Raw genomic sequence first — 14,992 nt, 5'->3', positions numbered from 1 at the left:
GCCACTGATGGAACACTAGCATCCTATACTAAGTAGTAGGATAGCAGGTAAAGGTAACAACAGTAGTAGCAAGGACAGGCTATGCAACAGTATAGGATTAACTGAAAGCAGTAACATGCTACACTAATCTAATGCAAGCAGTATAGAGAAGAATAGGCGATATCTGGTGATCAAGGGGGGGGGGCTTGCCTGGTTGCTCTGGCAAGAAGGAAGGGTCATCAACTCCGTAGTCGAACTGGGGGTCGCCGGCAGTCTCGGGGTCTACCGGAAAGAAGTAACGGAGGGGGAACACAATAAATAACAGAGCAATCAAAGCATCACAAAGTGTAACATGGCATTAGCGGTGTTAGAGGTGACCTAACATAGTAGTAGGTGCTACTGACGAAGGGGGAAAACATCCGGGAAAGTATTACCGATGTTTGATGTTTTTGGGCAGATGAAACGGAGGTGGATTGTTGCATGTTCGCTATGCTAGGGATGTGTGGTGAATGAATAGACCGCGTATTCGGATTCGTCTCGTCGTTCTGAACAACTTTCATGTATAAAGTTTTTCCATCCGAGTTACGGATTATTTTATATAAATTTTAAAGTTTTTTTTAAAACATTTTCTAAATATTCTGGAATTTATATTAATTTCGAAATTTAAAAGGAAAATTGTTAGATGCACCCGGTGCAGTGCACCCGGCAGTGCATAGTCAGCAGTTGACTGGTCCACGTTGACCAGTCAAAGGGGCGTCGGGGCCCACCTATCATAGACTGCTAGTTAATAGCTTTTAGTTAAAAGGATTTAATTAACAGGGGGGTCCCACATGTCATACCCAGTGACTAAACTGACATGGTTATTTATTTTAATTAAACACGTGGGGCCCGTATGTGAGTGGGGGTTAGTAGGTGGGTTAGGGCCTTAATGGCCAATTAGGCCGGTGGGTTAACTCCGGTGGCCAGAGGCCACAGCGGAGGGCGGAAGTGGCAAGGGGGGGGGGGGGGCGCTGGCGGCCTTCGCTTGAGACAATAGCAGCGGCGGGGCAGTGGCGGCCCGGGTGAGCACCGCCGGCCGGAGGCGGATGCCGCCGCAAGCGGTGGGGCGCGGCTGGGGGCAACAGGAGGAGCGGGCGGAGGTGGGACGCAGGGTGCCGGCGGAAGCGACGGCAGTGGGTGCGGGAGGGGTGAGCACGACCACGACGCCAGCGGCGCGCGCAAGGAGCAAGCTCCGGGTGCGGGAAGTAGCTAGGGGAGTTGGTCGATGGTGCGACCAACGACGCGCTGGGCGCTGGCAGACACGACAAGCTGTAGGCGACGGCGGCGGCTAAAGCAGCAGTGCAGCAGAAGCAACTAGAGGCAAGGCGGAGCGCGAGCACGCGGGCGGCGCACGGTCGGGCGCGCACGGGGCTCGTGTAGATGGCTCCAAGGTTTGGCTGCAGGTGGCTGGGCCACGCGGGCGCGGACGCAGAGCTTCGGCCATGGCAGAAACAGCGTGGGGAGCGAGCTACGAGGAAGAAGGAGAGGCGCGAGGAGAGGGAAAAGTAGCCGGAGCTCACGGGAAAGGCACAAGGAGGCCCGGCGTTTGCTTAGGAGCAGCAGAGGCACCGGAATCGTCGGGGATCGCCGGCGGCCGTCGAGGAAGAAGACGGTCGGATCCGGCGTGGTGGTGGTCCCCGACTCCGATGGCTTGGCGTAGAGGACGTAGTCGAGGGCAGCGCGCCTCCTGGGCATAGCTTTGCGGTGCACGGTGGCCGGAGACCACATGGACGACGACGTTCATGGCAGTGACAACGGCGGGTGGCTGCGCGTGGAAGAAAACGGCGCGAGGGGGAAGAAGTGAAGAGGCTAGGGTTCGCAGGGCATCGAGGGGAGTCAAGTAGGAGGCCGAGGGGGCTGGATGCATGCCGCGTGGCGATCCCCAACCATGGACGAGCCCTTTGTGTCCACGAGGTGTGGTGAACAGAGAGGTAAGGGATGAAGGGCATTGATGGGCTGGTCCGGCTCCTGTAGTCGCGGGCCGTAAGTGCTAGTAGTTTTCTCTTTTACTTTTTTTACCTTTTCTTTTATGTATTTTCCTACTGTTTTGTATTTGTTGGAGCGAGCAAACGAATTTTGTTACAGATGAAACTTGGCACATAAATACAAGACATTGCTATGAGCTAGCACAACAAGTTTTAATTTATTTTGAAAAGTGAAAATATTTATTTAATTGAAATTGGATCAATTAAAAGTTGTTGGTACAATTTTAAATAGGTTAAGGGCATTTTAATAATTCAAATAATATTTGTTTTGTTCATGAAAATTTGTTAGTGAATTCTTACAACCCAATGGACATTTTTATTTTTTTTATGAAACTATAATTTGAATTTGTATTTGAACTTACTTTGAAGCAAGTGAGGTTTAGCGAAATTTTAATTACGATGACCTGGCATCATTAACACGGGTTTACTGTAGCTTAACTATCGGGGTGTCACAGTCTTGCTCCAGATCGAGGACGAGCTCCTTTCCTCCTTCTGTGTCCATTCTTCCTCCGGCCGCTCCCCTACATTCACGCATAGACATCACGACGGCCACTGCTCCCTCCCCCTCGTCTGTACAGAGCTCCCTTCGCCCTCCACCCAGCCTCAATAGGTCCGACGTGGGTGGGTACGCCGGACACCAGATCCGGTATATACGCGAGCTGCAGCGCCCCGATCCAGCCGAGTGGCATGGCGCACGTCCCCAACTTGCAGCGCCGACATGAGAGGGGCGGAGCCGCAGAGGTGGCCGGCGCGAGGTGTAGTGGAAGCGGCGGACACGAAGGGGATATGGATGAAATGCGTGGAAGGGGTAGATAGCGACAAACGCCAATAGTTTTGCGATTGAGACTCCCCGACCAGATGGTACCAGGTCCACGCGTGCGGTGATTCGCGGCGGGATCGAGCGGCCAGGAGCTGACCGCTCGTTCCGTCTAAATAGTGCGTATGCACTTTTTAGATTTCAGGTTGTTTAAATTGTGGGTAATTTTTTGCAAAAACTGCCACCGTCTGATCTGGATCTAACGGCTCTGGTGGCGTTCGGCGGGATCACATCCCAGCGAACGTTCGCCGGATAGCATTTCCCAAAACCAAAGCTGAGCTCTCGTAGAAACCTCGATGAACCCTCGGCCCTCGCCGCTCCACCATTCCGTGTTCCTCCTCCCTTGCCCCGGCCTGGCGGCCGCTCCTGCCTCTCTCCACACCTCCGTGCTGCCGCCCGGCGCTCCTCCCCGCCTCCCGCTTCTGCCCAACCTCCCGTCCGACGCGCCACTTCCCTGGAGTTGTGCTGCCGCCGATCCCAACCCTAGACGCCCCCCTCCACTGAAGCAGCGCCGCCGCCGCCGCCCACGCCCCTGACGCCGCCCTCTACCTGCTGCGCCGCCACGCAGCCTCCACACCGAGGCGTGTAAGGATATTCTCATTCTTACTTTTTGGCCGCTCTAAGATTGGATGTGTTGTGTGTAAAGAATACAATTTGGTTGGTTCTTTTGCTTTTCACTAACTGGACTGTGTTTGCCGATCTTGGAATTAGAGAGATTTAAAATTTAATTAGTGGTGTGTGTTAGAATGCAACTAGCACTACTTTATTGGATTCAAATGCCTTGCATCATGTTGTCAACCATAGATGTGTCCTCTAATTCTGCTGATGCATCCACATTTTGAGTTGACGAGGCTGCTCTTGCTCTGGTGCCATTGCTCCTGAGCCACCACGACTTGTGGGGGACAAGCCAATAAAGCTGCTCGATGCTGTCCTAAGAAGTGTTACTACACATACTACTACTGCGTTGGGACTAGGGGATTCACGCGGACCATTGGTCAGGACGCTGTTGCCAGCGGTGTAACTATGTGCTTTCAAAGATCTCAACACTTTTTTTGAGTTGAAAGTTTAGTTTAGTTTCATTGTTGTAACTTCATGGTCGATTTTGAATAGGGAGTTAAACTTCAGTGTGTTGATTTTTAGTCTTCCCACACTGAACATTTAATCCTAGAAATCAAAAGTAGTGCTTGAATGTTTTGATATTTGTTCGGACTGGAATACAGCCTGTACTGCTCCCGTGTTTGACCTCCAGAGTAAGTGCACACACAGTTCAGAAGCAGGTCGCCCCTCGCATGCTAGTTGTAATGCTCCAACTGTAAAATGTGTTGTTAGACTGGAACTGGATAGAAAAATAATCCAAATCGAAGTATGCTATTCCTTGTATTTACTTCACAATCTGAATAGATTCCTTTTTTTGCTTTTGAAGGTTGAAGACCACATTCCTTGTAATCCTCTTATTTGAAGGCTAATTGGAGTTGGATCATTCTCCTAGGTCTACTACTTCTGTTCACCAATGGTTTACTGTACTCACTGTGCTGATTATTGCCCATACATAAAGGATCCTGACAAAGGATATATGTGAGATCCTCTTTCCTGTTCTTTCTTTGTTATTCTTATTGCATCTGAAATCAGGCCGTATAATTGTTTGTGTACATGATTTTGTTGATCAGCCTGTTACTTTCTTGCTTAATAGATTTCTATTAAGCAGCTTCAGCGGTTGTTCATGTGTCTTGTCATGTTTGATGGTCAGATGTTGTGGGACATGTGGAAAGGTTCTTGATCAGGAGATTTACACCGATGAGCCTACTTTTGTCAAGGACAGTTCCGGAGCGGTTGGTCTTATTATTGTGCTTCTCATTATTCACTTCCTTAATTTATCTGTGTAGTTTGTGAGGTTGACTTTCTTGGATGTGTACAGAGCAGGCTGGCTGGAAACATACTGAGCAGCATCGAAAGTGGGAGTTCACTATCCCATGAAAGGACTTTAATGAAAGGTATGGCTTTTAGGGCACTCCTTTGTTGTATTGAACTATTGATTGTTCTTCCCACTTTGTGAATTAAGCCTGTGATTTATTTCCGTAGGGAGAGACGAGATTTGGCAGATTGTCACTAGCTTACATGTTGGTGGTGGAGATACTATCATTGATATGGCTCATAAATTTTATACAGTATGGATTTTTGTTATCACTCAGTAATAGTTATGAAAAATTATGAGAATGATATTTCTTTTTGTTGAAGTGTAGCTAGCTGTGGACCATAATTTTACAAGGGGCCGTCGAACAACTCATGTTGCAGCAGCTTGTCTTTACATTGCCTGCCGGTACGCTATCACCTAATTAACAGTTTGTCTCTTGTTGCTTTATTGTAAGCCTTCCTATCCATTTTGCCCTTTTTCATATATGACCCTGTCCTCCCCCATTTTTGGTGGGGCTAGGAATCTTCCTTAGTTTATTAGTCATTGATTGCTTCATGACGCAAGTCTAATTTCCTCTAAACAACTGCAAAACCATCTTTACTATATGGTTTTTAAAAATCGCAATACAGTATTGGCGCATTATGTTTTACTTCCATTCTATATCTCTGGTTTCTTACTAGAAAATTAGATGCTTGATCTAGATAAACTTCTGTCCTGGTGAGTTCGTAAAACAACAAGCGAGAAAACCAAGAGACAAGCGCCTAAGCTGTATGAACCTATGGGACAACCAAGCTTCTTCTATAGACATGCACGGCGAACCCATGCCTCTCAGATATACATTCTATATAGTAAGGAGTGGTCTACTATCAAGACTGTTTCCTAAATTCTTGAGTTCAGAGCTCTTCTGAGTAGCCCAGTGATGTTAGTTTTTGTTTGTTTACTATTCTTAAAATACTTCCTGCAAATGGAAATACCTATCCTCAAATACGTGCTAGTAATAAAAAATTAACTTGGTCATCTATCTATGTATAAAAAAAGGGCATCTACAGCGTCCACATGAAACGGATATTACTACTTACTAGACTAGGTATATTCTGTGGGTGTATACATGGACTTATTATATGTGCAGCAAGCACTATCACTACACGTCATGATTTATTGCTGTGCTGAAAAAGTCTTGTTTCCCTTTTATGTTCTTTGTGGTTCACCGAAATCTGCTCTCTTTAAGCCAATGGTTGTCACTTGGTTTCAGCAAACTATATGGTTAGTACTTACATCCATGCTTAATTGCTTCTCTTGTCAGGCAAAGTAAAAAGGCTTATCTCCTTATCGATTTCTCGGACTATTTGAAGATTAGCGTGTAAGTGAACCATTCTCTTGCCATTTATCTTGTAATCTGTAGTAAAAAGGCTCATCTATTTTTTTTTTCAGTTATGTCCTAGGTGCTGTTTTTCTGCAACTTTGCCAAGTTTTGCTACTTGCAGAACATCCAATTGTTCAGAAACTCATAGATCCCAGCCTTTTCATCCATCGTTTTACAGAACGTAAGTTAATCATATATTTCTATGTACCTCTTTATTTAGTTGAGACTTTTTCTTTTGTTCCATAGATGTACACTCTTGTTCTACACATGAATTCATTTTTTCGTCTTTCTCAAGCCTGCCTGCCTCTCCATGTTTCCGCTAACTACCCCAATACTGGTCTGGTTTTTGTTGGTTCAGTTTTTGCATGAATTCTAATTCCAAACAACATAATCTCATGAGTACTTGACAAATCATATCAAAAAGTCTAAAAATGAGTTCCCCCTTCTATTGTAACTGTGCTATTTCTTTTTAGTATCTTAGACTAAATTATATTGTTCCTAGATTCCGAATCATACTTCAACCCTTGTTTTTAAAGATATGTTTCTCCTTTGAGCTTTCCTCCGGGATCTCATTCATCTTCCAACTCTTCTTCTAGGCACAATAAACTTGCTGGAACTGTGGCCCTTGCTTCTTCCTTCCTTTCACTAATAGTCCGACTCAAATCTCCTGACCACTAGATTACCGTTGCTTCCGCTGCACCCTCTCGATATGACTGGCTTCGTATAAATGGGCGCAGTGACTCTCCTGCCGTCGAGATCTGCCCCTGATTTGGGGGTTTGGATTTACATGTGAGAGCCTAATTGATGCAGAAAAGTTATGTTCTTTTGTTGCAAGATCACTTCGATTTCGTATGAATGAGGCATCACCCTGTCTTGATTCCAGTGCAGTAGTTTGTTGGAAAATGCCTCAATTGAGAGTTTCTTGGACTTGTGGAGTTCCTTACCTGAATTTTCTAATTGTCATCCTATGATCCATCTAAGCTCCTAGCAGCACCGTGGCCACAACTTTCACAGTGACATGGAAGCATGCGGGAGTAGGTGGCTACAGGAGCGGGGCATCTACTGTATATCCAATGCCGGAACAACAATTAGACGCTGGCTCTGCAGTAGCAGTTAAAAGAAGAGAAGGGGGGTAAAACTAGCATATTATTTAGTAAGGATATATATATTTAGTGCGGAACGAGATTGTCTTAGTTAGGAAGACAAATATATGGTCTGTTAGGGAAGTTGAGATTTTATTCATTATATTCTGAGGCGTCAAGTTGAGTCTACTATATATAAGGGACACAATCGCCATGTACCAAGGAATGTGAATAAACCAGTAAAGATCTAATCCACATCCGACGTACTCTCCCTCTCATCTCCAGCGCCATGGCCGCACAACCCTTAGTCGTTTGATCCATGCCCGCAGCGTACGGATGAACCTCTGTCCTGGACTCTCCCAGTCATTGGACCGCTATCCACTATAATACTGAGAAAACTCATGACATGGGGTCTAGTGGAAGGCCGGCGGGGCCAGTGGCACCTCTGTTTAGATGGTGACAGCAAGAGATCTGTGGGAAATGAAGATCTGTGTAAGAGGAAATGTTTTTGTCACTGAAATGTGCGGCCCATTGCACAGTACATGGATACGCTTACAAGGATCCCGTGAGTGCATGTTAGACTGCAGCCAGGGTGCTTTAGGGCAAGGGATAAACGGTACTGAGGCTTAGAAGGGGCCAAAGACTCTTCATGGATAGTTGAGGGGCAAAACTAGACTTTTGCTACTTAATACTGCATGGCTTACTGGTCAATTGTTCAGTTGTACCGTATGCCATTGCATGAAAAGAAGAAATTTACTGCATCTTATGGTGCGAAGAGAAAAGGCTACACAAAATAAGAGCTAGTGACATGCTAATGACAGAGAATATCTGTCCTCGGCTGTATATGTAGATTTAATGTTAATAGGCTACAGAGGCTATGAAGTATGTGTAATCAAAAGTTGGTCAAATGCGAGCTAATACGGCTCTTGAATGAGCTTTTCCTTGCCCACATGGGTGTTTTTGCTTGTAAGCACGATTAGATGGACAACTGCACCTCTTGGCAAGAAAATTAACCATGTTTTTATTTATTTGTTTGTTTATGTTTTTGTTCTAATTAACTGGTTTTGTCTGCAGGTTTACTTGGGAAAAGGGACAATGCTGTCTCAGACACAGCTTTACGCATCGTAGCTAGCATGAAGCGAGACTGGATGCAGGTTAGCATCTTCTCCCTTTTAGTTTTGTTTAAGGTTCCTTTGTAAGATTGTAATAGTTTGTCACATGTTGCAGACTGGGAGGAAGCCAAGTGGATTATGTGGTGCAGCATTATATATTGCTGCACTTTCACATGGCTATAATTATACCAAGTCAAATATTGTAAGCTCAGATGCTCAGGACAGATCTACTTATTCGAGAATTGTGTTCTAAATGGCTTCCTTTTTGTTAATCAGCATTTATTGTGTGAATCCATTACTTTTATGCACAATGTGGGCTTGAATATGATTTGACACATTTGTGCTATGTTTGTCAGGTTGCGGTTGTGCATGTATGTGAGGCAACACTAACTAAGCGCTTGATAGAGTTTGAAAATACAGATTCTGGCAGCTTAACGGTATGTATATGCTTTTCTTGAAGTTGACTAATGGGGCTGTGTATTCATCCGATGACTTCAGTTTCACTAGATATTAGTCACTTCTCCCAAGTCCACACCCTTTGGCAAAGATCAATCCAATTAGGTCGCTCCCCTCACTTCTATAAAACCATGTTCCACAGAATACAAAGAGAAAAAACATACATCTAAGCTGGATAAAAAAATTCTAAACTTTACAAGAAAAACAAGTACCTAGGTTAACCCCTAAAAAACACTGAAACAAATAGAACTAAAAATTGCATTAAATGTTCACAGAAAGTGCATATTACTTGCGCACTGCAATTTAGGCTTAGTACTATGAAGTTAACAAAAATTAGGCAACTGAAAAGTGAAATTTAGCAAAATTGTTATTTGATGTTGCTACACTGAATGGTCAGCGATCAGTCGGTGCAAATTGTTTGGTTATCACTATCTTGTGGAAGTCGTTATTAAGCTGTCCATTCTGAAGCATACCAAGTGATTATCATCCAGCAGTGAGTGGGGCAAGAATTGGACTGTGTGTGATATCACTAAAGCAAATAATCTTTACTTTTTAGCCTTTCAGACAGCAAATTATAGGTGATAATATTTTTACTTCCTTTGTTCCAAAATATAAGGTGTGTTAATTTTTCAAAAGTCAAACATCTCTCTGTTTGACCAAGATTGTAGAAAACTATATCAAAATTTTCAATACCAAATAGATAAGCTATGAAAATATGTTTCACGATGAATCTAATGATACTGATTTGGTATTCTAGGTATCAATGTTTTTCTCTCTTTTTTTGTGATGAGATATTGATATTTTTCTCAATGAACTTCCTCAAACACAGATAAGTTTGACTTCTCAAAATATCAACACACCTTATGTTTGGAATGGAGGGAGTATCTGCTAGAGCATTGGGGCATGCCATTTCATGTCGCTACCTTCTCTTGTCACATCTACTACAAATGTATCATTATCTGTCTTGACCTTGGATATCATGCCAAGATAAATTATGCTATACTGTAAATGAAAATGGCCCCTGAGGATTGGGGCAGGAACTGCTCACTTTTTTTTTAACATACAACATATTCATAAGCACTTCTTCACGCCCCTTTGCTAGATTGAAGATTTTTTGGCAAAGGCTGATGAAGAGCCTGTTTCAAAATTTTCACCCATATCTGGAGAAGTCCTCTGCAAGCACAAGGATAAAGCTGTTGAGCATTTTGCTCATGGACTTTGTGAGAAGTGCTACAACAAAGTAATACACATTTACTATGCTTATAATGCATTGGTTTTGATACTCCATTCGCCATTGACACATGACTTGATTGTTCAGTTTACTAAACTGTCGGGTGGACTGGAGGGTGGTGCTGACCCTCCAGCTTTCCAACGAGCTGAAAAACAAAGACTGGAAGCTGCTAAGAAGGCTGAGGAAGCTGCTGCTAATAAGGAAGCAATGTTAGGAGAGTCAATTTGTGAGATACAGAATTCTGATGCTGAACATAACATCACGAGCACTACAGAGGTAATAATCTGTCCTGAACTTACTCAAACTCGTGCTTCATACCCTATCTACTCAACAAATCAAGAGGCGCTACTACAGTGCACCTTCTCTGCCTTCACTCATCTGGGACATCACTGATGAGGCAGCCCGTCCTTTGGGAGATGGACTTTAGGTGAGAAGAAGATGGTGCTGTTTCTTAGTGGGGTGGAAGAAAACATCACTGGTACTGGATTCTTGCAAGACGAGGAAGATCTGTAGTGGCGTTGACCTCTCCTTGTTCCCCTGCTTCTTCATCGGCTCATTCTGCTTGCCAAACAGCCCGGGTTCCAGTCTGGCTTAGACCTAACCCCATTTGGGTTGGCCACACACGACAGACAACTAACCATTTCCATTTTTCTGAACTCAACTCATGCAAAATGGTTAACCCATGGCTTGCCTTGGAACCCTTGGCTTACATGTTAGTGGCACTCTAGTTCTCTAAGCAATGTAGGACTATTCTCCCAAATGTGCTCATGCATGCACGCATCACTAGTAGGCTGCATCTGGGCCCTTATTCCAACTGGGGCAGGTTGTAACACAAAGCTCACAAGATAGGGGCAAATAGTCTACTTATCCGAACAGACTCATGACATGCGGCCTAGAAGAAGCCAGTAGTTTTATATTGAATCAGGGGAAATAAGAAACTTTGGTAGTGGCTTTGTCCCCACCATTTTTATGTCACCCATGTTGCTAGTCAAGAGGGAGCTATGCCGGCTGCGGCCCCGAGATCCCACTATCCCAGTGAGGATCGTATCTAAGAACTGCTGCTGCTGTTGGGATCAGGTTGACAGGCTGACATCGGTTTGTGGCTGCTATATGGCAAAACAACTATGCAACCAGGGTAGTTTTAGGACACGGGTTATTTGTATTGGTTTTGAAGTTGATTGTGTTAGTTAGTCAGTTGTATAGTTGTGGGTGAAACTTATACTTATGTGATAATTCAGGGGTTTAAAATGCACTGATTCCATTTATCCAATATTTTGTTGTGTAGCTGTAATGCGTAACTACATATGGAATTGTTATACTATCCATTTTATAATAATTTTGCAACATTGCTGCATGGTTATTTCCAAGGTTCTTAAAACTTCCAAGTTCCATCTTTATTTTATTAGTCTGGTTTTTATAGTACACTACTCATTTCAGATTGGGTGTCCACAGCGAGGTGTTAAATTACTCTCAGATTTTTCCTTGCATCTGGTATCACAAGTTTGCAATAACACTGTTTTCTGCAAGTGTTCTGATATGTAGTGCCAATTTAGCTTCTCTTATTTTTTCAACAAAGTTACATGCTGCCTCATCTGTTGCACTTGAAGGACGTGAAAGACAAAAATATACTCGTTAATTCTGTTGGGCACGGTACCAGACTACCAATCATGCTGTGATATCTTCTGATGGAATATTTGAACTGCAAAATGTACCTGTATTGCCTATAGTTTTATTGCATTGTGATGTATGCCTATACCATGTATATTACCTCTTCACCGCATCTGCGTTAGCTCTTTCTTTTATTATCCACTATGTGTGTTGTGTGCCCTATATATACTTGTTTTTGAAAATTCAGTTTGCCTTGTTTCAAGCAGGATTCAGTTGGAGATAAATCTGCAACAATTGGTTCTGGGGAAATTGGAAAGGATTATGTAGCTTCAAAAGATCCTGAAGTTGGAGGTTTGTTAGTTGTAACATGCAATAGTAATTTCAGTTCAGTACCAGGCCACTTTTGGGTTCATATTGTCAAGTTGATTGTTGCTGATCAACTTCCGAATGCTCCTTGGCATCCTTAGGTGAAAATGGTAAAGCTGATGCTGATCCAGAAAGTTTTTCTGATATTGATGATTTGGAGGTACCTTTATCCATCCATCTGTTCAGCACACTTTCAGACTAATTTGTTGGGATCTCTGAGCCTGAAAGATGGCCAGATATGTTATTTGTGATATCTAATTCTCCATTAATTTGATAGGTTGACGGGTATCTTCACAATGAGGAAGAGACGCAGTACAAAAAGATAATTTGGGAGGAAATGAACAAAGAATACCTAGAGGTAGGTATTGTAACTCTAGCAACATTAGGCGGTTCTTAGGGAGTATTCGGTTCCTCTCCGCTCCTCTAACTCCGCTCCCAGAGCGGACCAGACTTAGCTAACTTTGACGGAGCTGCCAAAACGGAGCTCCACAACTCCGCGGAGTGGAGACATTCCAAACAGGGCTTTATTCTCACATGGGGTGCAAGTGTAACTGTCTGCTGCTTTATTTGGCAGGAACAAGCCGCAAAGGAAGCTTTAGCAGCTGAACTGGCAGCTAGAGGTGTGGGCGTGGGAGAGGGACAACAGAAAGTATGGAATCTTACTAGTGTAACACAAGCCTCCTATGTATGCTTAACATTTTCGATTGGGTTCATGATTGCCCATGCATTTTTCATGTAGAAACGGAGACGTAATGATGACTCGAAGAACTCAACACCTGCTGAAACACCAGCGGAAGCAACATACAATATGTTAAAACGAAAGGTAATGAACATATTGTTCAGCCATAGCCGCCCAAAACTTGCTTGTCCTGTAAACGTTGTAATACTCCCTCCATTCCAAATTACTCGTCGTGGTTTTAGTTCAAATTTGAACTAAAACCACGACGAGTAATTTGGAACGGAGGGAGTACATGTTAAGCTAAGCATGCAAACAAACTGGCATTTAATATATAACGTTGTTTCTTGCAGGGACTTGGGTCAAAAATCAACGTCGAAGCAGTTGGTGGATTGTATAATGTATGTTTTATGAGTTTATGTTACTGAATTTATGGTTTTCTTTGGTTCTGTGAGGTTAATTGTTTATATATTTACAAATTATGCTTAGAATATCACCTGCATGAAATTAAAATTGCTACTCATATACTCCCTCCGTTCCAAATTACTCGTTGTGGTTTTAGTTCAAGAGGGGAGTATTTTTTTTTAATCTGGTCTAATTTGTTATGTTTCCTGCGACCCAAATGCTTACTGCGAGCAGACTAAAGATGAAGCTAGTGAAGCAAATGAAAAAGGAGACATGGGCTTTGATGGAGAATATGCACATGACACTGGTGATGGTGAAACAATAGAAGGTGGCTATGACTATGCTGATTACAATAACGATGGCTATGCTGATGGTGGTGATGCTGGAGCCTACGAGGATTACGATGGGATTGATTACTAATATAGTACCAAAATTCTGAGAAAACAGCTCAACAAAATAAGTCTTGGTCAACTGGAAGGGGTTTATATGTATTATACTACCTCCGTACCAAAATATTAGCTGTTTTTTTAGGCGAGTTTTGTAGCATAAAGAAGTTCCAATTAATGATATACCGAGGCACTGCACAGTGAAGTACTAACTTCAAATCTTGCACTATGGTCTGGTGAATATGGCAATGTTCAATTATGTTTTTCTCCCTTAAATCGAAGACATACCTTCAGTCTAGTGGACGCCGCACAACAAGATTAGTGTTGTGGTCTGGTGAATTTGTTAATATTGGATGTTCATATTACTGAAAGAAATATAACTATGGGGGCTCTGAGTTGACCAAACAAAAATTTTAGGATGACTAGGAAAACACTTCTTTGGATTCTTATATCGAAGGAGAGATTGAGAGAATTATATTGAACGCTAAGTGGTGAAGAGTTTAATCATATGTAATACCTTAACCATCCCACTGAATAAGCAGATGATTCAACGTCAGCTGAGAAGGGACAAAAAAATAGCGTAGACAAAAGATTGGGCCAAATCATGTGAATCTCCCTTTCATAATCTAAAGGTTTGTCGTTCCCAACGGTACAGATCTATAACTGAGACATAGAGCTTTTTTTTTTATAATGAGACAGAGCTTATTATATGCAAGTATAATCAGAAGTTCTTGGTTTTCAAAAATGGGATGTCTAACTTTATCCAACTGAGCGACTAATCGACTATAGTGCAGCAGAATAAGCCTTCGATGAACTGAACTATTGTTGGAAAATCTTATTGGGACTAATAACGGAAGTTTTGAATACATGTTTTCTCTCTCTCGTTTGCTGTTTTGTGAACAGAGGTAGATGTTTCTTCCTCAACCAGTTGAGAGGCCACCCCATCTCCATGCCCGGTGTATCTAATCTGACCACTAACCTGACCACTAATAGTTGAGAGGCCACTAATCGAAACATCTAATTTGACCGAAACAGCCATATTTGATGTTCTCATCGAATTGGAAGTGAATGAAAACCCTGAGAATGAAATGTGGGATGACCTTTCTGAAATTGTGTCAATCTTCTGTTTCAGATTCTTTTATCAGTGCTTCCTGATTTGTTAAGAAACTTCTCCGCTCAAAACACAAGAGATGAAATCACTGTGTTAAGGCAAAAACTTGATAAGGTCAGAACCAGACTGGAGCACATCGGGGCGCTGAACGACAACCGAGCTCAGGCAAGGTGAAACATGAACAACCAGAAAAAAAATACAATGTAGTGTGAGATGGATTTTGCTATAGTACTTGTGTCGCAACCTGAGATTTTGTATTATTAGCACAATAAAATTGTAACATTCTTTTTTCCAACAGTTATCTAATGAGAATCATGAGAACTCCAGCAGAACACTGTAACACCTCCTATGATGAGCAAAATCCATCTGGAACAGAAACTTAGGAACAATGGAATGTACACAGTAACTTATTTTCATGATTTTGATAGGCACGGCAGTCAAGCATTCCACCAATGATGATTAAT

At 42.9% G+C, this 14,992-nt stretch overlaps 1 protein-coding gene across 2 annotated transcripts; it reads left to right on the top strand.

Moving 5' to 3' along the window:
• The first annotated feature begins 3,095 nt into the window (after nucleotides 1–3,095).
• Nucleotides 3,096–13,693, top strand: LOC123060356 (transcription factor IIIB 60 kDa subunit). 2 transcript variants are annotated; one of them, XM_044483044.1, is made up of 20 exons: nucleotides 3,096–3,401; nucleotides 4,244–4,395; nucleotides 4,568–4,649; nucleotides 4,736–4,811; nucleotides 4,900–4,985; nucleotides 5,061–5,137; nucleotides 6,036–6,092; nucleotides 6,164–6,276; nucleotides 8,252–8,331; nucleotides 8,405–8,491; nucleotides 8,646–8,726; nucleotides 9,848–9,985; nucleotides 10,064–10,252; nucleotides 11,851–11,935; nucleotides 12,052–12,110; nucleotides 12,228–12,308; nucleotides 12,525–12,599; nucleotides 12,690–12,773; nucleotides 12,980–13,027; nucleotides 13,266–13,693. In XM_044483044.1, exons 2-20 carry the CDS (start codon nucleotides 4,331–4,333, stop codon nucleotides 13,449–13,451), a joined length of 1,749 nt encoding a protein of 582 aa, XP_044338979.1. In that variant the 5' UTR covers nucleotides 3,096–3,401; nucleotides 4,244–4,330; the 3' UTR covers nucleotides 13,452–13,693. The 2 variants fall into 2 exon arrangements, with proteins under 2 accessions (XP_044338979.1, XP_044338978.1); XM_044483043.1 differs by having other exon boundaries at nucleotides 3,096–3,405.
• The last annotated feature ends 1,299 nt before the right edge of the window (nucleotides 13,694–14,992 follow it).

This window comes from Triticum aestivum, chromosome 3A (assembly GCF_018294505.1).
Source record: "Triticum aestivum cultivar Chinese Spring chromosome 3A, IWGSC CS RefSeq v2.1, whole genome shotgun sequence".
Taxonomy (NCBI): Eukaryota; Viridiplantae; Streptophyta; class Magnoliopsida; order Poales; family Poaceae; genus Triticum; species Triticum aestivum.
This window is presented reverse-complemented; position numbering and strand designations above follow the sequence as displayed.

Excerpts from the sequence above, each read along its gene's own strand:
- LOC123060356 (XM_044483044.1), top strand. The coding sequence starts at position 4,331 with ATGGTTTACTGTACTCACTGTGCTGATTATTGCCCATACATAAAGGAT. Across the intron at positions 4,812-4,899 it reads TGAAAGGACTTTAATGAAAG|GGAGAGACGAGATTTGGCAG; the intron begins GTATGGCTTTTA and ends TTATTTCCGTAG. Across the intron at positions 9,986-10,063 it reads GTGAGAAGTGCTACAACAAA|TTTACTAAACTGTCGGGTGG; the intron begins GTAATACACATT and ends TTGATTGTTCAG.